The sequence below is a fragment of the Synchiropus splendidus genome, chromosome 17 (assembly GCF_027744825.2).
Source record: "Synchiropus splendidus isolate RoL2022-P1 chromosome 17, RoL_Sspl_1.0, whole genome shotgun sequence".
NCBI lineage: Eukaryota > Metazoa > Chordata > Actinopteri > Syngnathiformes > Callionymidae > Synchiropus > Synchiropus splendidus.
Genome location: NC_071350.1, coordinates 12,988,842 through 13,010,037, shown reverse-complemented (window position 1 = coordinate 13,010,037; position 21,196 = coordinate 12,988,842). Strand labels below are relative to the sequence as shown.

The 21,196-nt window shown below is 43.8% G+C and overlaps 2 protein-coding genes across 4 annotated transcripts; one reads left to right on the top strand and one right to left on the bottom strand.

Annotated features, from left to right (window-relative positions):
* Nucleotides 1–208: 208 nt before the first annotated feature.
* Nucleotides 209–7,030, bottom strand: foxred1 (FAD-dependent oxidoreductase domain containing 1). 3 transcript variants are annotated; one of them, XM_053847887.1, is made up of 12 exons: nt 6,969–7,030; nt 4,889–5,039; nt 4,507–4,727; nt 3,961–4,071; nt 3,693–3,811; nt 2,941–3,035; nt 2,618–2,719; nt 2,476–2,552; nt 2,060–2,217; nt 1,379–1,508; nt 1,210–1,314; nt 210–951 (listed from the first exon to the last, which is right to left on the bottom strand). In XM_053847887.1, the coding sequence occupies exons 2-12, from the start codon at nt 5,022–5,024 to the stop codon at nt 697–699; spliced, it is 1,509 nt and encodes a 502-aa protein (XP_053703862.1). In that variant the 5' UTR covers nt 5,025–5,039; nt 6,969–7,030; the 3' UTR covers nt 210–696. The 3 variants fall into 3 exon arrangements, with proteins under 3 accessions (XP_053703863.1, XP_053703862.1, XP_053703861.1); XM_053847886.1 differs by lacking the exon at nt 6,969–7,030 and having other exon boundaries at nt 211–951; nt 4,889–5,105; XM_053847888.1 differs by lacking the exons at nt 3,961–4,071; nt 6,969–7,030 and having other exon boundaries at nt 209–951; nt 4,889–5,105.
* Nucleotides 6,254–20,543, top strand: LOC128748858 (F-BAR and double SH3 domains protein 2-like). Its single transcript, XM_053847885.1, has 20 exons — nt 6,254–6,467; nt 8,824–8,921; nt 10,388–10,433; nt 12,373–12,449; nt 12,523–12,667; nt 13,040–13,173; nt 13,251–13,305; nt 13,372–13,500; nt 13,651–13,773; nt 13,958–14,053; nt 15,166–15,282; nt 15,789–15,887; nt 16,206–16,358; nt 16,557–16,691; nt 16,817–16,900; nt 17,776–17,959; nt 18,031–18,257; nt 18,491–18,701; nt 18,764–18,822; nt 18,894–20,543. The coding sequence occupies exons 1-20, from the start codon at nt 6,447–6,449 to the stop codon at nt 18,975–18,977; spliced, it is 2,277 nt and encodes a 758-aa protein (XP_053703860.1). The 5' UTR covers nt 6,254–6,446; the 3' UTR covers nt 18,978–20,543.
* Nucleotides 20,544–21,196: the final 653 nt, after the last annotated feature.

The window sequence follows — 21,196 nt, the reverse complement described above, 5'->3', positions numbered from 1 at the left end:
CCTCACAAAGACCCCCCACCCCTTTTCTCTCCCCAGCCCCCTCGCCTCTCCTCAGGACCGCCTCACATTTGCATTCAAATAAAAAAAACGGAGGAACAAAAGTTTCCGGGAAAATTCCGTTTGTCATAAGCAAGTGTAGACGAGCGTTTCAGTGAAGACATCTGGAGATAGAACAACAATTTACACAGAGATAAACTGACCACAGACTTTAAGCAAGGCACGACTTCACTTTTGCACTGTTTGAAACGGGAATTTTGAGAAAACTGTTTTCTTAACTCTCAGTGTAACTGGACAGATCATAAGCCACTTTACTGTCGTCCCTTCGAGAATGTCGCGCAGCAGTGGAGTCTTCATCGGTTGGTGCGTCATTGATCCTTCGTGCTTGTGTTTCCTGATGCCAGAAATATTGTAGTTCAAACAGATTGGGTGAAACAAAAGCATATAGTGCCTATTTTTCATTCCAGTAATGTGACATGAGAAGCACATTAGGGCTCCTTTTAACATGTGTGTGCTTCCTTTCACATTTAGAAAAGAGCGACTGATCCCCCCGAACTGAGACACAGACAACAATGTGGAATAAAAACGTATAATAAAAACTAAAAGTTTAGTGAATAAGAAGTACAGCTTCGCAACAACACCTCAGAGGGTGGTGGGAATTTTCAGTTCATCCGGACCTCTGCCATTCTCACGACTTTCCTACACAATGTTCCGCTCCAGCATGGGCTCCTGCTTCACGATCCTCGTGAACCCAAACCCGCTCAAGTCCAGGGTCTTGAACCCAGCGTCCAGGATCAACTCCGCCACGGCTCGGCCCACGGCGGGCGAGTGCTGCAGGCCGTGCCCGCTGAAGCCAGTGGCAAAGTACATGTTGGTGATGAGGGGGTGCATGCCGATGATTCCGTTCTGGTCGAAGGTGTTGTAGTCGTAGAAGCCCGCCCACGCGCTGGTCACCTGACAGGAAGAGAGTGCGTCAGTGGTGGAGTCAGGTCTTTTCTGATTCCAAAGTCCTGACTAGGAAGGCACTCAAGAACGCAAAGATCCTCCACCAAGACCCTCATTTCCACCGATTTAGTGATTTGTTTGCCTTACATGCTCATTGTTTTTGAGTTATTCCGAAGACCAGAACCAACATGAAATGAACCAATACAACCCCTATGACATAAACTCTTCTGCTCCTTGTTTGGTGGAGATATGATCCTCATGACTTACCTTGAGTTTCTCAAACGCCGGGACTCTCGCCGCCAACCTGGGCCAAACCTTCTCCACAAAGAACTCATGGTCCACTTCCAAGTTGCTGGTGTCTGGTTCATCTTCCTGACCACACACATATACATCACGTGACCACGCTGTCGCCATACACCGTACAATCTCAACGCACTTCTTCTGGTGACGCTCCGGCAATATAGTTTCCGCCGAGACCTTCACGTCTGAAGTAAGCTCCAGAGTAGTCGATGAGGAATGGAGTGTCCAGACCCGGCCCGTCTGGGCAGTGGAGCACATACACAAACCTACAAACACACATTGATATGTCTGAGTGTAAAGTGGATTCAGGGTTAGAGTTACAGGTGCACTGTCGCCCCCTGGAGGAGAGTTGGTAAAACAGTATGCAGATGACAAAAACAAAAAGTAATTTTCAGCTCAAAGAAACATGTTGACCTATCTTTCAGGAGCATCCTGTTAGAAATATCATTTCAATTTTCAATAGTCTTTTCTTTTTATGATCAATTAGCAGCAAAATTTCAAGAGTTGCCTTAATGCTGAGAGTAAAACATTCGTTTTATAATGGAATTTCTGTTTCTCTTTATTTTCTTCGTTTGTTTCAAACGTAGTATAACATTTTTAAATTGTATTTACTTATCTAATTCACAGAAAAAGACCAACACTATCCACTAAAAACTATGAAAACTATGGCTATGAAAACACTAGCCTCAAAAGAAGCGTATGTATTTGAAAACTCTTCATGTTAATTGTGTTAAAGTTTTAGGTAAGAGGACAACAAATAAATATCCTTATCACGTGATCGTAGGTTTGTGAATTATGCACCCTGGAAGTCACTCACCTCTTCCTTGGTTGTACTGGCAGGAGGAATTCACCAGGCGCGTTCTTGTCACTACCAAATCCCAACATCTCCATCAGCTTTCCGGAAAACGCTCCAGCTGCGTTCACCACGATGGCACATTCCACTGGTTGGAACTCTCGACTGTTGGGCATCCGGACCTGGTGATGATGTTGATCGATCACAGCAACTTGCATTGTTTTCTTTTTTTATGTATTTATTTATTAAATAAATCATTATTTATTATTGTATTATTTATATCAATTTATTTGGACTACGCAGGTTTTTTTTTCATCATTAAAAAAAAAAACCCATAAAATATTCAAGGAATAAAATGACCCAACAGGTTATATACTAAATCCACAAGGCGGAATTCATGCCCATGTCTCTCACTAAACATGAAGGTCAGCGCCCCTCACATTGACGTGTTTGATCCTCCTCAGGTTCACTTCGTCTCCGTCTGTAGTCTGGACTGTTTTGGTGGCGTATCTGAAATCTGAGCATCAAACATGAGTGTAAACAGCGTAATCATGGAGGCGTTTCCGGGTCAGAACCACATACCGGTGACTTCCCCGCGGCACTGGATGACTCCCATAGAGGCAGCTTTCCTCCTGAAGGCATTGAGCAGCGTCCACGGGTCGAACCAGCCCTCATTCTCCAGGCCTGAGGAGCATTCAGACATTAAAGTGGTTCTCAACGGTGGACGTTGAGGTTCACAGAACTAAATACTATGACAAAGCAGGTTCGCTCCTGAAGCTGGATTCGAACCATCAACCTCACTGTAGCACTGACCACTATCTCGAGTCAAGCTCGACTTCTAACATTCCCACTGCAGGTGAAAGAATGTGGAGATTGTTTGAGGAGGGTCAGAGAACACTCCTCACCGTAGGAGGCGAGCACAACGCCCTCCGTGTTGATCCAGGGGAACTTTTCCTTCAGCTGTGTCGGCGAAAGAAGAGACACTTGAGCTCCGTTGGACCTGAAGAAAGAGGCTCACACTTCAGATCCCGTCGACTAATCATGATAATAATAACTCCACAACTGACACAGCGAAAAGCATACTTTCATATGTGTTACTATTATTTACATATTAGAAGACTAATATTATCACATGTACTGCTACTCAAATTACTCATATATCATTTTTTTAATTTACATTTTACACTATACTCCATATACCTATAGAGCAATTCTTAGAAATTTTAAATACAAACAAATAAATAAAAATATAATTGTAATAAAGCTTTGCAAAATGAGTTGGAGTATGCTTCATTTTTATGCTTAAAATTATTAAATTCCAAAAAATAATTAGTCGTTTATTTACTATATTATATTTATTTACTAGTGCTTTTATTTTTTTTTAACTATTTAGATGGTAATGTGTCTCATGTTCTGATGTAGTTATATATACTTTTATGCCTATTTCAATCAACACAAATCATAACCATTCAATTCATGTATTATAGTTACTAATTTTAAAAGTTTTGCATTTTATATCTGGGCCGAGGTTTATATTATTTCAATCAAATAAAAATTGAAATTATGAAATATGTCGGTAACAAATGTTACTGAATGTATCATCAGAATATAGACGTCTGTTTCTAAACTGTCAGAATAAAAGCCTGTCCTGCATCACCTCTGTGTCCGGTGGTTCTCCTCCATGATGTGAGCGACGTCCTCGGTGGCCAGGAACAAGTAGCCCGACTGGTTGAATTGAAGGTCCACTGCATCTTCGTTCAGAATGCCAAGGTGCTCCTGATGGGTCGAGAACACAAATGCTGTGATGTTCACTGTGTCATCATGTTGTCGTGTTCTGATACATGCTCCAGGTCAACAGTAGCGTTCCACAAGTGGTTCAAGTCTTTAACATTGTTTGGGGCCGAATTTACAGCAGCGTCACTCACATTGATGTTCCTGAGAAAATCAGCCGACGCCACAGACAAGCAGATGTTCTCCGGCAGAGAGAACTGTTGACGGATCCCACCAGCAGACAGAACCGTTGAAGCCTGTGAATACTGGAGGCGACCGACGAAGGAGAATAAAACTGTAATAACTAGTTTTTAAGATCAGGTACAGTTTCATCTTGCTTTGAGCTTCAAAATGCTCTGCATGGAGTTGGGTAGACTTTAGGTAGAAAGGACAGTAACATAAAGTCAATGTATGTGCAAACACATTTATTTGACTGAGCAGCATGTTTCGATCTGAATAAACAGTAACAAGTTTTTAAAAAGTACACAGGATCGAATATTTAAATTGAGTCACTGTTAAGTACTGATTGTTGCAAAAGTTTCATCTTTTCAGAACAGGTAGAACTCTCTAAACAATAACTTGAACCAGGGTTAGAATTTAACCAGCACTGTTATGAAATATCTTCACTGTGCAAGACTGTCTGACCCGATCTTGCACTTGTCTAACGTTAGATGTTTTGATAACGGTGATGTTCTCCTCACCGTGGGGTCCTTCTCCACAACTACGATCTTCATTCCATCCTTGTTTCGTTCCTTCCTCTTCAGCCAGTAGGCGATGGACCAGCCGACCACGCCGCCGCCCACGATCACGATATCGGCTCTCTCCGGCGGAAGCTCCCCGGTGGTCGGCAAGGGGCTCCAGTCGCTCCCCGGAAGAGCATCCACTGCACGCTGCTTCGCGGTGGTCAGTTGCTCCTCCAGATCTGGACAAGTGATTCACAGATTCAACCTTTTTCTCTTCACAAATTGCATTTCCAGTTTATGTTTTAAACTACCGTGGCCCTCTTTCCACTGCATTTCGCTTTAAAACTATCCAGTTTTTATGAGATCTTTAGCAAAACAAACAGACATTTCAAATGTTCACCTTTGAAGAAGTCGCGTCGCAGCCGGGCTCCGGTGCTCAGGCTGCGGGAACATGCTAGACGTGAGACCGGTTGTCTGGAGGTGGCAACCCGTGGAAAAGTGCGCAGCTTTGCCGACAGTCTACGCCACGTCGACATGTCTGTGCCGATCAACTGTCAAGAACAATCGGAACAGTAGCTGCCAACATTGCCCCGGTATGCAGAGACACCTGACATCTGACGGGCAGCACTGAGGGCGCGGTGACCTGGAAGCGCTCCGAGGCGTTTCAAAGTAAAGCGCTGAGGAAATGAACTTGACGACGAACCGCAAGCATTCGTGAAGCAGGTCAGTCTGAAACGTTGTCCAAATAGTTAAATAGATTGCATTGTGAAGTATCTGTAGAGTTGTACCGTTTTATATTAAGTTATTAATTATAATGTTCAACACGAATCACCGCTAAAAAGAAAGCAATTTATCTTAATGTTACATACTAATAGTTACTTCTCCAGTTTCTAGTCATATTCAATAATGATGACAATTATAAACTATATGCCTGTAATAATGGACATCATTTATATGTGGTTATTTTTGTTGGCAATCAGCTTTTCTTTTATTTTGAAAAGAAACGCCGTACAATCTCAGCTGCACTTCCGACATCATGAGCTCTCGCTTGTGTGGCATTGTGCCTCCAATCAGCGGAGTGAAAATTGCCCCACCCCCGTACTCATAAAAAATATAGTAGATAGAAGTTATGTTTTGTCGTTTAGTGCTTTTGAAAATACAACAGCACGAGACACATCTAAATATTTTTTGCAAACAATTATATTGTCATGCTGCCAGTTGTATACGGCACCAAACCACCATTGTGTTGTTCTTTCTATGATTGTTCCAACATTCAATTTATTATTAAATCTGTAGCAGCGGCAAACTGGGGGTCAGCAAAAATGAAAAAAAAAAAAAAAAAAAAAAAAAGAACCACTAGAGGGAGAGCATAACTCACAAACAACTCACATGTGCATGTGTTTTGCAGAGATAAATATGGCATACTGGTGCGTCAAACAGCTTATATTTATAATATTTAGAAATGTCATATTTATATTTATGATATTTAGAAACAACCCACACGTTTTACTTGAATTAATTACCTACAATATTGAAAGGGGAGACTGATGTCACGTCTGTTTGGAAGGTTGCTTCTTGTTATTGCTTCTCCAAATGTCCAACTTTTGTTGGGACCACGACTTGGAATGCGTGATTGAATTTAGCACGCCTTTGAAGGAAACGTAAAACTTTTATATTGTTGAAGGAACGGAAATGGATGCGTGTTTTTGTTTTATTTTGAAATATGACCGGACGCTCAAGTGTGCCCGTCCGCCGTATGGCTTGATGGTCGTGTTTTGTGTCCCCCGGGGCCACACTGTTTTCAGCCGGACTCAACTTCCATCTGACCGGACTCCCGTGGCCGCCTGACCCGGTTGGCTACGCGACTTTTACTTTGCTCGCACTCCTTTAAAGCGTCCCAGAAACATTTCTAGTTGCCGTTACCGACTTGTGGGGAGTTTTTATGTCCAGAACTAAGGATGCAGCCCCCACCGAGAAAGGTGAGTCTCCCCGCTGTAGCCGTGGAAGCTAACGTTCCTCCGCTCGACGAGTTGTTGCATATTTAACGCTTTGTTGCTGCTGCGACACCGAAAACTGCGCTTTTACGCCTCCGGTACTGCAAAGTTCCGAGCGCGGCGAATCGCACTCGCCAGGGAAGACTGAAAACTTGAAGTAGAATTCATTTTAGGGGAAACTATCCCGTTAAATGTTTTCGTTTTGCCCCCAAATTGTGGCGAACTCCATCGAAGATTCTCCGCTATTAAAGCGAACGGCTGTACTTTCCCTTTCATCTTTTATTGCTTCGCATAAGTCATTTTGGCCACAAATTTAGTCTCTTAAACTGCAGATAATTGTGGGAAATATGCTTTTCCCGTCCTGTTCTGTCCGCCATCTGAACCGGGGGAACAGTCTCACTGAGGCAGATGAGCGAGTGCAGTAGGAAGCATTTATTTACAAATCAAAACTTTAAGAAACAATAATGAATATCAAAGAAACTGTACCTTAAGCGACGTCTACTATCAAGTGAAGTAAGACAACATTTGGTGAGATGTTTCTTCGTCAGTGTCATGAAGTAATCTAAGTTACAACATCGGCATTTCCGATGTGTTTTTTTGTTCTCAGAGTGGAGAGAGGAAATGCCAACTGTGATCACAACAATCAATCGTAAATTCCTTAAAATGAATGTGACTTGCAGTCAGCTGTGATTCATCGTCATGAAGTGACAACACCGATGCTTTCTTTTCATGAACTTCCTGTTCCCACCATAACAGTGCATGTAATTAGCTGTGATAGTAGTAATAATACTTTGGTTTGTTGATATGCAAATGGTTGAGTTGTAAATGAGACCTAGGTAAAGTGAGGTTCGCAGGCCACTCGTGGACATTAACCTGCATTTTATGGCCCTCATGAAGGCAATGCTAAACCATCGAAAGTGAACATGTAGACGTGTTTCTCTTAAGTTAACTAACAAACAACCCTATAACACTTTCTGAATATGGGAATTATACATTTATGCTGGGGGGTTATTATTGTCTGGGGTTTGGAAAATAAGGTATTTTTTTAAACTGAGAAAAAAAATCTAAAATTACTTAAAGATTAAAGCAAGTCATCTTGTGATCTGCCACATTATTAAACCATGAAGCCTGATATGAAATATGAACTGAAATCCGATGAGTTTAGTAGTACTGCTTTTCCAAATAATGCTCCACTGCTTTTACTCAAGTTATAGTATTTAAGGACATCGATCTTTCTTTGGAATAGTGTTTTACCAAGAGTATTGGTGCATTCGACTCAAGTAAGTTGACTACAGTGTCCACCGTCGTTGGTTATGTTAACATCAGTACCAGTAACTGGACTTTGTACTGACTATAAATAGGACAAGTTTGACTTTAATCTCAGTTTACAGTTTGTGGAGCTGTCGGATGACAGAGTGACACTCTCTGGTCTCTCTCAGAATGTCTGTTCACTCTGAGTTGTTTTATTTTGCATACAGACTATCCGTTGTCATGTTAAATAACAATAAATATTAAAATCTGTGAAGGCACAAAGACACATCTGTTTAATCACTTTAGGCTGAGAAATGCTTCACCCTGTAGGGGCTAACCTGGAAAGTTATATTACTGACAAAATGCACTTCCCTTTTTTGTGCAAAATAACCACGATTATCAGCTTTCTCCTGGCTGCACTATGTTCCTTTTCAGTGATTCTATGGACAGCGGTTCTTGGTCCGCTCATGGTGGCCTCTGTATTTCATCATCCAGATGAGGATTCAGTGCTTCAAAACTAAGCTGTAGTGATGGTGTTTCCTTAGGTGTTCTGGGGCCCCTTCAGCTAAAGCTTCAGAAGGTGTTTTTGAGAGAGGAAAGCAATGTTATTGTATGTCAATGTTTGCGATGAAATTCAGTCAGTAGTTGCTGACATCAACATGTTAGTTACAAATCAGTACTTTGAGCCTCGGTCCAGAGACTGGAGTTCTAGGAGACTGTTCATCTACTTGTCTTTGGGTTCACGTTAACACTAGATGAATCACAAAGAATCTCATGATCATCACTGTTGTGGAGTCTATAAGCTGTTAACACGTGTGGACCTCCTTAGTTCAGCTGCTGCACCCCTTCTTATTTAACAGTCTTAGAGTCTTACTTCACTGTCTATAAAAGGTGCATTCATGCTCTTCTGGAGGTGGTGAGCTTAGTCTCTGCGTTTGATTCAAACGTTGCTTCATCAGTTGTTGGTTTTTGGCTCATAGCAAAGTGATGGGAAGACATCCTCAGATGCATCTAAACGTGAGAGACAAGGACTCCTGTGACCTTGTCTCCATAGATTTGATGAAATATTATGGCCTCGAATGTCCTGCAGGTCCGGGTCACCCAGGAGCTGAAACAGACTCACACAGAGCAGATGAACCGACTCCACATCAAACACCAGACCGACTGTGACCTGCTGGAAGACCTCAGGTGAGAAGCTGGATGGGTGCCAGAAATGGAGATGCAAGCAGCATAACTAATGGAATGGGCTACAGCACCACTTTTTACAGGAAGCATAATCGCACCAAAACATCAGATGATGACCACAAATCATTATTATATGGGATAATAAATGGAGCCTAACTATGTTTATGAACTATTTAAGGCAAGAATTCCTATTAAACTGGTTTTCTCGAGATGGTGTGATTGCTGTTCCTGCTGCTCCATTGAGAGGCCCTTCTGAAAATGGATTTTTGCAGCCATAACAAGGACAGATGTGTTTAGATGTAGAAGAGTCCTGGTGTGGCCTCCTGACTCCTCACTTTCTGCCTGTGGTTGGAGACAGAAACAGCTGTAAGTTCAGTCCATTGTGCCTCCAGATGTTCCGGTCGGAGTCACCCGCCTGGTGGGAGACTTGCAACCCGGAACAACATGACAGATTTGTGTAGAAGTCGCGCACTCTGACCCGAACCAACTCTGTACATAGAAGTCACAGCAGGACGTCACCATGGATTTGGAGGCAAAGGCGGGAAGTGAGAGTGAAAGACGGGAGAGGGAATCTCCCAGGAAGTGAGGCAGATAGTTGACTCTGAGTGGAGTGCCGCAGTCTTGTCCTGACATGTTAGCTGACTTTATGATTTTGTTGCGCTCATGTTTTCCTGCAGGGCTTCGTCCTCTTGTTTCAACCCTTTAAAGGCCCCATATTCTACTTATCTCAGGAGCTTTTAAATTATTATAAGATCACAGTGGAGTGCTAGAATTTTCACAAGGTTCACATTAATCCCATTGTATAAGGTGATCATTTCTCCGTGTTGTATCTCACCTGGGCTAACATGTGATACATACTTTGAATCGCAAGTCATGTTTGAAAACGCAGCTTGGGTAATAACCACATGATACATATCTGCCATGGCATGCTTCAAAAATATCGGGCACAATGTGATACACATCACTTAATGCAGACGTGGGCAAAGTGTGGCCTGGGGACCAAATCCAGCCCTTTGACTGTATTTATGTGGCCCTCCGGGAGTTAGAGTAAAACTTTAAACTGACATTGTTGTCATTATGATGCAACTCAAACTTTCTTGTTTGATTGTTTTTCTTAATTGTTCGTTTTTTCCGTTGTCCATTTTAGGACTATTTTTGTCCCTTAAAATACATCGGAATTGGAAGTAGATTTTGAAATGTATTAGACACAATCATTAAATAGAATGTGGTTTAAATTGAATAAAACACAACAAACCAACATTTGTTGCATCTGTGCATTTTTTAAGTGAAGGGATTCTGAAAACAAAATTGACAAAACAAAGCACACCTTCAACATCAGCCAACTCTGTGTTTTTACATTTTTTGCTTGCATTGTCAGAAAAACGGATGTCTTAAGATGTGACATATTCGGCTGCTAATAGTTGCCATAGCTCGATATCTGTTTAAATCTTCATGTTTTTCATCTGTAGGACCTTCAGCCAGAAGAAGGCAGCCGTGGAACGAGACTACGCTCAAGTAAGTCCCCGTGAAACTATGATGTTTCACAGCAATACACATTGCATGTCTAAAACCACGACAATTGCGGAATGGTGGTCTCGCTGGTGAGCTCAGATATCGCATGAGGCCGGGCACTGCTATCTGGACTCACAAAACCTCTAAGAGATGGTGTGTCCTTTTGCTACACTTGGAAACGGGGATATTACTTGAGTTTGACTTTCGGGACGTGGTTGTCTCGTGTGGTACACCACAAAACAGACGTGACCCGGCTGATCACGACTGGTTTCCTCCACATGCTGGCGTTATCGCCCGCAGCTTCCTGGAGAGGAGCTGCAGAACCTATGGAGTCCTCACAGCAGGGTGAGGAATGTCCAGCAGTGCTGTGAGCAGACTGGGTCTCGCCCGACTCCCAAGCTGCAACTCCATGTCTGTTTGACCAACAGCATGTGGACAGTGGAAATACAACTGTGTTGACTTGAAGGTGCTCTGATGGAAAACTTTCAGAGATTCTTCGCGAGACAAAGTGTCATGAAGAAATGGATCAATCATCAAGGAATGGGCGTGGAATTATATAACTCAAATGGTAGTAAGGCACAATTTCACTACCACCTTCTATTGTGTGTAATAAAAGCGTTTCATAGTTTATTGGTATTTTATGTTTCACTTTCAAACATTCAACTTCTGAAGACAGCAGTTTCTACAGGTTTGCTGAGCTTTTCAACTTGTGAGAACTTCAGTTTTAGTAGCAGAAAAGTAGGTTCTAGTTAAACTCACTCACGAGTGCTGTCGAAGAGAGCCACAAAATTTGGTCTGAATGACTGCACACATCTTTTCATCAAGATGTTTGACTCATCCCCAGGTATTGTTCAGTGATTCCATTAGTCTACCTGGAGTTGCTTGGCCATTCTTTGAACCAGAGAGCCCTCTGCTGGGCTGCTTTGCCATCATATATACAAAGTGACCAATACAATTCATGTCCACTAAAAACACAATACTTGTCATCCTGTCACCAAAGATATGTTTTGACAAATAATCCAACTCATAGCCCTCAGGTCATTCTTAGTGTTCTGCCTCTAGAGGTGATTAAAGAAAACACAAGCCAACAGACGGAATAGGATGCTAAAATACCTTTTTGTAAATCTAAGTGGGTCAGTTTTTGTGGAAGACTCTTCAGGCTTCTTTTCTCTTCTCTTTCTGTCACCTGCGAGCTGCTGCTTGTTATTCCTGTCACAGCAGACATCAGAACGCCCTTCTCTGTGCTGCTCTTCCTCTGCCATCGCCGCGTTCCTCCACTCATCTTCACACACACACACACACACACACACACACACACACTCTCCAACTGAACTCCACAATAGCGGCTTTCAAAGCTCCCAATCTCTGCCAGTGACCAGCATGACCCGATCTAGGAGCATCCAAAAGAGTCGGTTGAAAGGATGCTGTTGATGAACAATTTCAAATGTCATTTAAAACATTTCTCTTTGGTTTCCTTTTTACCTGGTCTCCAGGTGTAAATCTTTGTTAATTTCTCACCTCTCTAGGAAAATGAATGAACTCAAGTGACCTAGATTATCAATCGGGTATTTGTATTCCATCCCCTCATTGAAGTAGTACTCTCAGGTGTATCCTGGGTCTTGGGACTCCTGAGTTGGACTCCTACTAGGGAGGTGTCGTTGAGTCAAGATGCCCAGAACAGCTCACCTGGAAGAGCAGGGGTTCTCCAATGGATGGTTCCACCTGCAGAGTTTTCTCTGTATCCATGTGTCTCATCTGAGTACATACGCGCTCAATGTGAAGAAGCTGAGCTAAACAAACTGTTTGTCTCTTCATTCTTCCTCCTGCACTTCTTCCATGGAATTTACGAGACCCCCTCCTGCCACCTTTAGAAAGACCAGACACAGGAAGTGTGTTTTAGTGTCTAGAGGTCAGAGGTCATCGCCCATGTTGTGTTTTTCAGGCGCTGCAAAAGTTGGCCAACCACTATCTGAAGAGAGAATGGCCCGAGACCTTAATGGACAGCCAGCCGGATCAGAGGTGGGCTCTAGTGGTGGGAATGGTGGACTGCATTGAGAGAAGATGATTGAGATTGAACCTTTTTTTTTTACAGGAACATGTTCTGCGTGTGGAGGTCGTATCTGGAGGGAACCCTGCAGGTCACCCAGTCCAGAATCGCCGCCTGTGAAAATTACAAAGCTCAGATCGCTGATCCAATCAAGACGGCCAAACTTCAGAAGGAGCAGCAGCTGCGGAAGGTGACTGTGGAGTCCTTGTGTTCTCGGGAAGTCCGACTGCGTAGGAGCGTCCCAAGTTCACAGCTGATGACATGTTGTGGGTTCCTTGTGTTTGGAAAGGGGGAGTTTGAAGCATGATAGATTCCATATTGTCCTAAATGTTCTCTACAGTTTTCGTGATAGAGTTTTCTAGGTTCATTCTTTTGTGCTGCCACCTTGAGGAGACCGCTATAATAGTTCTGACAACTGTATTCTATTAACTCTGGTCTCATTCATACCCGTTTTGGTGAATCCTACAAATGTTTACACACAAACCCGGCTCCTGTAATGATGAGCAATATTCCCGAAATTCACATTAGTTTGTCTGAAGCCACATCTGCCAATCTGCTGCAGTGTTTGGACCAGCTGACGGAGGTGCAGGCGGAGCTGCAGGACTCTGTGAAGGAGCTGACTAAGAGCAGGAAGAAGTACCAGGAGGCTGAAACCATGGCGCAGGCTGTCCGGGAGAAAGCTGAACTAGAAGCAAAGTAACGGCATAAGATCAAATTTAAAACTCCTGTCTTTTGAAAATCTGCTGATGGCAAATGAATTCCTGTGATTTCAGGTCGAAGCTCAGCCTCTTCCAGTCCAGGTCGAGTCTGCAGAGGGCGAGTGTGAAGGTACAACACTAGAAAAACCTCATCTAAATGACTGGACTGTGATCTTAACGCTTGTGGCTTCTCCAGCTGAAGGCAAAGAGAAGCGAGTGCAACTCCAGATCTACGCACACAAGAAACGACTACCTACTGACACTTGCTGCCGCAAATGCTCACCAACGGCGCTACTATGACACAGACCTGGTGGAGTGCGTCAAGGTACTGTCATTCATGAGTTGTAGTTTGAGTTCTGGTCTTCAGTGAAGGACCAAAGTAGCGTCAATGTCGTTTGTATAGTGCTGCAACCAATGTCCAGTGAGTTCAACTGATGCACAGATCAGGAGTGACCCTGAAACCACGTTGTTGCAGGTACTGGATGGAGCTATCTACGTGCAGGTGAAAGACTACCTGGCATCTCTGTGTCACACCGAGCTAGCAACCTCGCAGACAGTCCACGACGTCTTCACGTCGCTACACAACAGCTCCAACGGGGTAAGACTTCTGAAGCTTTTCTACTAATGAGGGAGGTGTGTATTACGCGACTCACTTACACTGGACTCTCCACTCCGAACCTGCATCTGAGGCAGGCAAATCGCATGTCAGTCACTGCTGCCATCCTGTTCCAGTTGCTCTACATGCAAGATTGTAGTTTGAAGTGCGTTTTCCTTCCACACAGATTCTGCAGGAGTTCCACCAGAACCTCTTCATACAGAAGAATCCAGTTTTCCAGCCTGCCGAAGAGTTCCTGTATCAGCCCATCGACTCAGACACGGTGATGACTCGTTCATTACACAGAAATGTGATCGTACTTCAGACGTCCAGAAATGTTGCCCCCTGGAAACCTCTATTTGTGAACTAGTTATCCTTTATAAATGATGCCTGTGAGTCTGAGAAGTATTGCTTTGACTTGTCATCTGCACCTGAAATTGTGGCTCTACTTTGAGTCTCTGCTGGTTGACATGTCTAAGATAGATGACACACTGCAGAGAAAACGCCTGGGTCTATGATCTTGATCCAGAGTCCTTGGTCATCATTAAAACTAGAGTGCATCACCAGGACCACATGACAAATGATTCATTTACAAAAAGGCTGCTTGTTAAAATGTGAACGGTGAAACTGCTTGAAGAGACCTTAGGTGGATTCTTCTGTCGCGTCAGTGACATCATCAATAGGAGGTGAACTTTGATCACTTCCTTTTGAGCTGGTCACATGGCTAGCTGTCATTAAACAGTAGAAATGTCATGCCTAACTTCCCATGCGGTGGTTCCTGGAAAAAAGGCGGTTTGTCATGTGGGTCTGCACAGATGATGACACACTGCTCTAGTATTGTGATGAGTTTTATATCTTTGTATGGATCCGTCCCTTCGTCGCGCTGAGCCTCTCGTCTCCTGCTCACCGGCGTCGGTCAACACTGGACAATTTGTCCAAACTGCAAACACTCGCATAGGTTTTTTTTGGATGGCAAACAAGCAGCTGCCTGTTCCTAAAGAAAACATCAACAGTGGCGAGTGCAACTTCCCCCAAGCCTCCCCCGACTGCTCACCCTCCTCCCTTGTCGCCTCGTCCACCGAAGGATCCTGGAGAGCTGCTGTGAGAGTGGGTGGGGCTTCAGTCAAAAGGGGGCATTGTGACTTGCAAACACACGTACACACTTGTGCGCCATGGACACACACACACTCGCCGTTTTGGTACAGGTGACAAACACGCACACCACAACCAATGACACCGAAAATGACACTACTGTGCTTGACGGATATCTTTACAGTTACACATTCTTTGTTATAAATGACAGGACCATGGTCCTTGAGATGGACTCATCAGTGCCATCGTGATTCATAGGTTCAAAGACACGTGTAAGTGACGTCAGCACTGCGTTTCTTCCAGGTGACACAGCTGCAGAAGGAGAGCGGCACGGCGGAGGAGCACAGCCTGGACAAAGAGGCCAGGAAGTGGGCGAGCCGAGTGGCCCGCGAGTACAAGAATGCCATTCACAGCCAACGGGTCAGAACTTTTTCTACACTGCTCACACCAACGTTTAGGCTTTCCATTGTAATGAGAGTTGCTGCGATTCACAAATAGACTGGTAGAATGAGTAAAAGCTAAAGGAAAGTAGTTATTATTAAGGAACTGTTCAAATGTTTGTGTTCACCAGTAGTAGGACGTGTTCATGTTCTCAGTGTTAGCGTTACACTGAGGTGGGAACCTCTGGTTTTCTTCCTCTTGTCCACTAGTCTACAACTTCTCAGACCTCAGATCTTTAAACTCTTGAGTTGAAGCATCTTTTCTCGGTTAGTTCTTGTTCCACGACTAAAGTGGAATGTCACATATGTTGTTTTTTTGCTGAAGACTTTCAGTGCGCTGAACATCAAACATGAATTTCCAGTAACAATGAGTCAGCACCTCTGCAAACGTCTTCAATTATGGTTTTATTGTTCCCATCCTACGATTCCTGAATTCTTCTTTCACCTTCCCTCATGCGCCTCTCCTGCCTCTCCCTTTATGTTAAGGTTCTGGACGACTTCGGGAGTCAGGAGAGCAGTGAGCCTGTCAGCAGTGAACTGGAGTTCAAGATGGAGGCAGCCAGACAGAGTTTGCGCAGAGCAGAGGTGTGTCTGCGCCCGTGTCGAGGAAGAATGGTCACTCTGTTTTATCGATCACTGGCCAGTCTTTTCTTTGCCTCCACCTGGTGGCCAAACCTATAAACTGCGTGTGTCAGTACAAAACGGCAACTCAGTTGAGGCGAATTATTAATACACTTCTGTGCATTTTACTGATAAAGTGCGTGAGATGTGTAGCTACTTTCCTGGTGATTTTGATGAGAATATTCCTTTGTACTATTACGGCATGTTATGATCCAAATATTCGTGAAATATGCCTGAGCACTGTTTTGGTGTGTCTTTACTAACATGTACTGCCATTCACAGACAGTGAAGGTGAAAGCTGAAGCTCGTCTGGATCTGCTGCGGCAGGCCGGCGTCGCCGTGGAAACATGGCTGGAAAGCGCCATGAACCAAGTGATGGAGGAGCTGGAGAACGAGCGGTGGAACAACCTCAACACCAATGACCCGTCGCTCTCGGTAAATGGGTTACATTTGCTGCACTATTGCACACTAAAGATCTGATGGTTCTGAGCTCAGGATTAGTCAACATCTACTGTTTAGTTCTGGAGACTGTTTCACCTTTGGTGGAACTATTGTCTTCAGCTGACAATTAACATAGTGATCATTCTGATCAATGTCTATTTTCGATTTGTTGTTGTTATGTGTCGTCTTCAGGGGACGGCTGATCTGGAGCGGGAGGACGAGGAGGAGATGGAGGACAGCGGGGAGGTCCTGGACGACAGCAGCTCGAGTCCGTCCAGCACTTTAAGAAACTATCCACTCACCTGCAAAGTTCTTTACTCGTACAAGGTCCCGAGCTTTGTTTTTTTTATCATTTTCACTTTGATATCAAGCCTCTAAAATCACCCCGTGTTGAGGTTCCTTCTATGGTTTCACACCATCATCTCATGACGGAGTCGTGTGTTTGTTTTCAGGCGTCTCAGCCAGACGAGCTCACTATCGAGGAGCAGGAGGTCCTGGAGGTGATCGACGATGGTGACATGGAGGACTGGGTCAAGGTAGGTCCAGACCTCCGTCCTCACTAAATCCCATGACGTCCGTGAAGCTCATTGCAGTTCATCAGAACTAGCCAGGTGGGAGTGCAGGCGGTGATGAGCAGCACCACTGCCTCGGTTTCTCATCTGTAAATGAGGTGTAGAGCAGGGGTTCTAAACCTTTTTGATCTTGGGGCCCACCTTTCCCAGAACAAATGGGCCCGGGGCCCATTCAATAGAACTGATTCATGACTCTTTTTTTCATTTATGAGCAATAACCATATTTAATCTACTTACACATAAACAAACCAAAACCTTGTGAAATGACATGAAACCATGTGATCATTGTAAATATATTTGTCATAGAAAAGTCTAACCAGCAGCAGAACCAGGTGCAGTCATGTTCATCAAATTTACTGAAGATAAAAAAAAGAACAAAAGCAAAGTGTTGAGAAAATTGGAAAAACTGAATAAAATTGTGAATAAGTTCAATATAATAAAACAAATCTAAATATCATAAAATAACAATTTTATTTAAACTCCAAAGAAGATATAAGTTAAGTGTAAATGAAAGTATCACCATAAAACTGCTTCAACAGGTGCTTTCATGAACAGTTTTTACTGTTGGGGGGGAGCAGTATCACTTTATCATTTTTTTCTTTCCAAGAACTTCTTCATAATTGGTGACTATCACAGATTTGCAGCTGTCAAGTCAATTCAGTGACACTACTGCCACCATATGTGGCTAATGTATTAAAACAAAGCATCTTGCGGCCCTCATGGCCCAAAGGTTTAAAACAAAAATGGAGGCACTCGTGGCCCCAACATGGGCCCCGGCCCTATGGTTAAGAATCACCGGTCTAGTATTGGACATGTTCTGATGCTGCGTCTTCTTTCAGGCGAGGAACCGCAGCGGGCATGTTGGCTACGTGCCAGAGAAATACCTGCAGCTGCCGTCGTCCAACAGTCTGCTCAGCATGCTGCAGTCTCTGGCCGCTCTGGACGCCAGGTCACACTCCTCCAGTAACTCCACCGAGCCAGAGATGGAGCTTCAAACGGTGTCTGTCAACGGAGACTCCAGCGGTGAGTCCTGATCAGATGCCCGACGTGGCACAGTCCTCGTGCTTCAACACGTTTGCTTCTTGCTTGTCTAGTGTCATTCGCCAAGGCGCTGTACGACTACGCTGGTCAGACGGAGGACGAGCTTTCGTTTCCTGAGGGCGCCATCATCCGAATTCTGAGCAGAGAGACCCATGAGGATGATGGGTTCTGGGAGGGAGAGTTCAACGGTGTGGTGGGAGTCTTTCCTGCCGTCCTGGTGGAAGATCTGAGCGTCTCTGGAGAGAGCGGTGACGGACAGAAGGACGGAGCTGTCACACAGGTGTGATGTTTCAAATGAAGACGACTTTAGTCACAGCTGTCACACATCTGGTCACTGGCAGTTTAGTGTAGTACAGATATAAGTGAACTGTGAGCTCTTCTAGAGTCTTCCATGTACGTTGTGCTCGCACACGACCACTTGAGGTCTTATTGACAGAGCGAAAAAAAAAACAGGTGGACCCGAGCCTTCTATTTGAGTGAGCAGCACGTTCAGACTCTCCATCCTCTCTGCAGGCATCTCCAGCCTCTCACACTCCCAGTGACCGCTCACCTCGCAGCCCCTTCATCCCAGGTCCACTCCACAGCAGCCCACTCCAGACCCCGACCATGTCATCTCCCCACTCCAGCCCCTGCAGCGCCAACTCCTCTCCCATCGGCCGTCCTCCCTCCTACCACAACGGCCACCACCGGCCTCCCCCGCCGCCTCAGAAGAGTCCATACCAGAGTGAGACACCTGGATCTTTACATGTTGAGATGTTCGCTGACTCACCAGTGTCTCCTCCTCAGGTCCGGTCCAAGGTTTGCCTCAGCCACCCAAGTACCCTGAGAGCGGATCCATCCGACCCGTGAGTTCGAAGAATCGTTGATGAGTCAGAATGAATGTTGTTCATAACAGATCATGATGTTTGATTGACAGGTGCGAGCGGCGCCGCCACCTCCAAAGCAACATCCGCGAGGTCAGGTGAAGCGCAGGGAGGAGGTGGAAATCACACTGGTGTAATGAGGGAGTCTCGTGGCCATGAAAGAAGCTTGGCTTGCTTGACAACAGCGAACGCCTCGCCCACCCTCTTTTCTGTCACCAGATGCCCAGACTGTTGTTTTCCGGTCCGCAATCACCAAACACCCAGTCGAAGTTATAGCTACATCGGTGAATTACTTACTTATGGCTCCCCCTAATGGTATGAAAACATATTGCAGCGATACGTTGCTGCTGCGCAAGATTCTAACCATCAAACGCATCATGTTGAAATTTGAGGTTGAAATTCAGGTCAGAAAACTGACAGTCCACTGATGGTCACATAGAAATCAGTACAAGCAGCAGTACGCTTCTTTAACCACGTGGGGAGCCTTGACTGGGACTCGATCCCCAAACACCTTGGAGTCACATTTTACATCATTCCGTAGTTTCCCTGATCAGTGGAAGGCTATCGACGCTGCACGGTGGCAGGAAAACACTTCAGTCAGATTTTGAAGATGCTAACATTTGAAATAAAAAAGTTAGTCAGATTTGCTTCAGGAAACTTGTCACCTGCAGGCTTAAAAAGTCTGTCTGAAAAAAAAAAATGTCCCAGAACTGTCTTGAATTGTTCTATGAAAATGCTAACTGAAACCGTGCTACGCTACCTGGCTATTAATGTTCCGCAAACAACCACTTACCACAACAATGACATCACCTGCCGCTTTGATGATATCAAAAAATAATCGACAAGAGTCGACACAGCGGGAACAGATGCTCCCCTCTCCAACACGAGCGAGGCCGGTCCTCGCCATGAGCATTCCCACTTGTGGTGGCGTCAAGACTGCGAGCGCGGCCACGATCAACATAAGTATTAATGTCACCTCTGTCACACTTTGAGCCTCCGATTTTATTTTTCAAAATGTTAGAATAGATTGTAAGTACAAAAAGAGAACACCTTCCTTCCTTGATTTAAATCTATTTTATTTTCTTCAAAATTTCCTACAGTCAGGATAAAAACATTTTAAACTTGCAGCGAAGCACTTTTATCGTTGAATTTCCAGTATTTGTACAGCGCCCCTCAGTGGCCGAGAAAGGGAAATGTATATGGATGCCACAGTTTATCACTAACTTGTCACTTTTCTGTTGTTGTACGATGGAAGTTATGATTGTCATGAAAAATGGAGCAGAAATATTTGGATAGAAAATAAGTCAAACCAGTTTGAGAAAAGAGAAATATATTTTATGGTTCTTCAGTGACTCAGCGTAGTTCAAGTGTCTTGTGTATTTTACTTTTCTGTTTACGAAGCGGTCGCTATGTTTTTATCGTTCATATTTTGTTCTTATTTTAGCTTCTTGTTTGTTTCTATTAGTAACTTGTGTAGCCTGAACTGTTAGTTAAAATAGTTTACAGTTCTTTTCCCTTGTCGGAGTTAGAGGTGAAGCTTCTTCAGCGGTGTTGCTGTGTGATCGTTGATCTCCTTGAGATCTGAAAGACATCAAACTTATTTTTGAAGTTTAAAATGTAGAGAAGAAGACGAAGGGTGAGAGGAGTGTCTCGTCTACATACACGATGAAACCATATTTATTGTGTATAAATGTGAAATAAATTCTGTGAAAATGAATTTTGTACTGGAGTTTTTGTAAGAGGCAGGGATCAGATAATAAATATAATAATAAATGTGTTTTACTGAAGAGTAAAAACAAAATGCACCGAGGCTGAGAAAAAAAACAAAAACAAATGTTGGGCTTGAAAACAAAAATGGGAAAACTTGAGACTGTATTAGTTGTAGCCGATAAACTTCTCAAAAACTGTAAAAAAAAAAAAAAAAGTAGTTTTACTTTACTTAAACAATCAAGACAACAATGGAAAGACGTAGAGGTTTAAAATAAACCAAGAAATCAACATTTTAGATTAAAAACTTGCGGGTAGAAATAAATAACGTATGAGAAAATAATGAAAAATGGGGAAAATAAAACCTTTACACACAAAAAATGAAGCAAATTTGTTAAAGATGACTGATGAGAATCGATGGCAGATGAAAGGAAAAAGATGCAACTGTTTTCTAGATTTAGATCAGGAGAGTGAAGCTGACAGACGAGTCTGGTCGAGTCATTGCAGGTGCATTGCTACTTCTGAAGCATTAAACTGTGGAGTCTTTGAAATAATGAAGTGGGTTAGGAACCGTTTTTATTGAGTATAAGGAGACAACGTCTCTAAAATTAAATTGTATATAATATTGACGCGCTGGAGGATGCGAAAC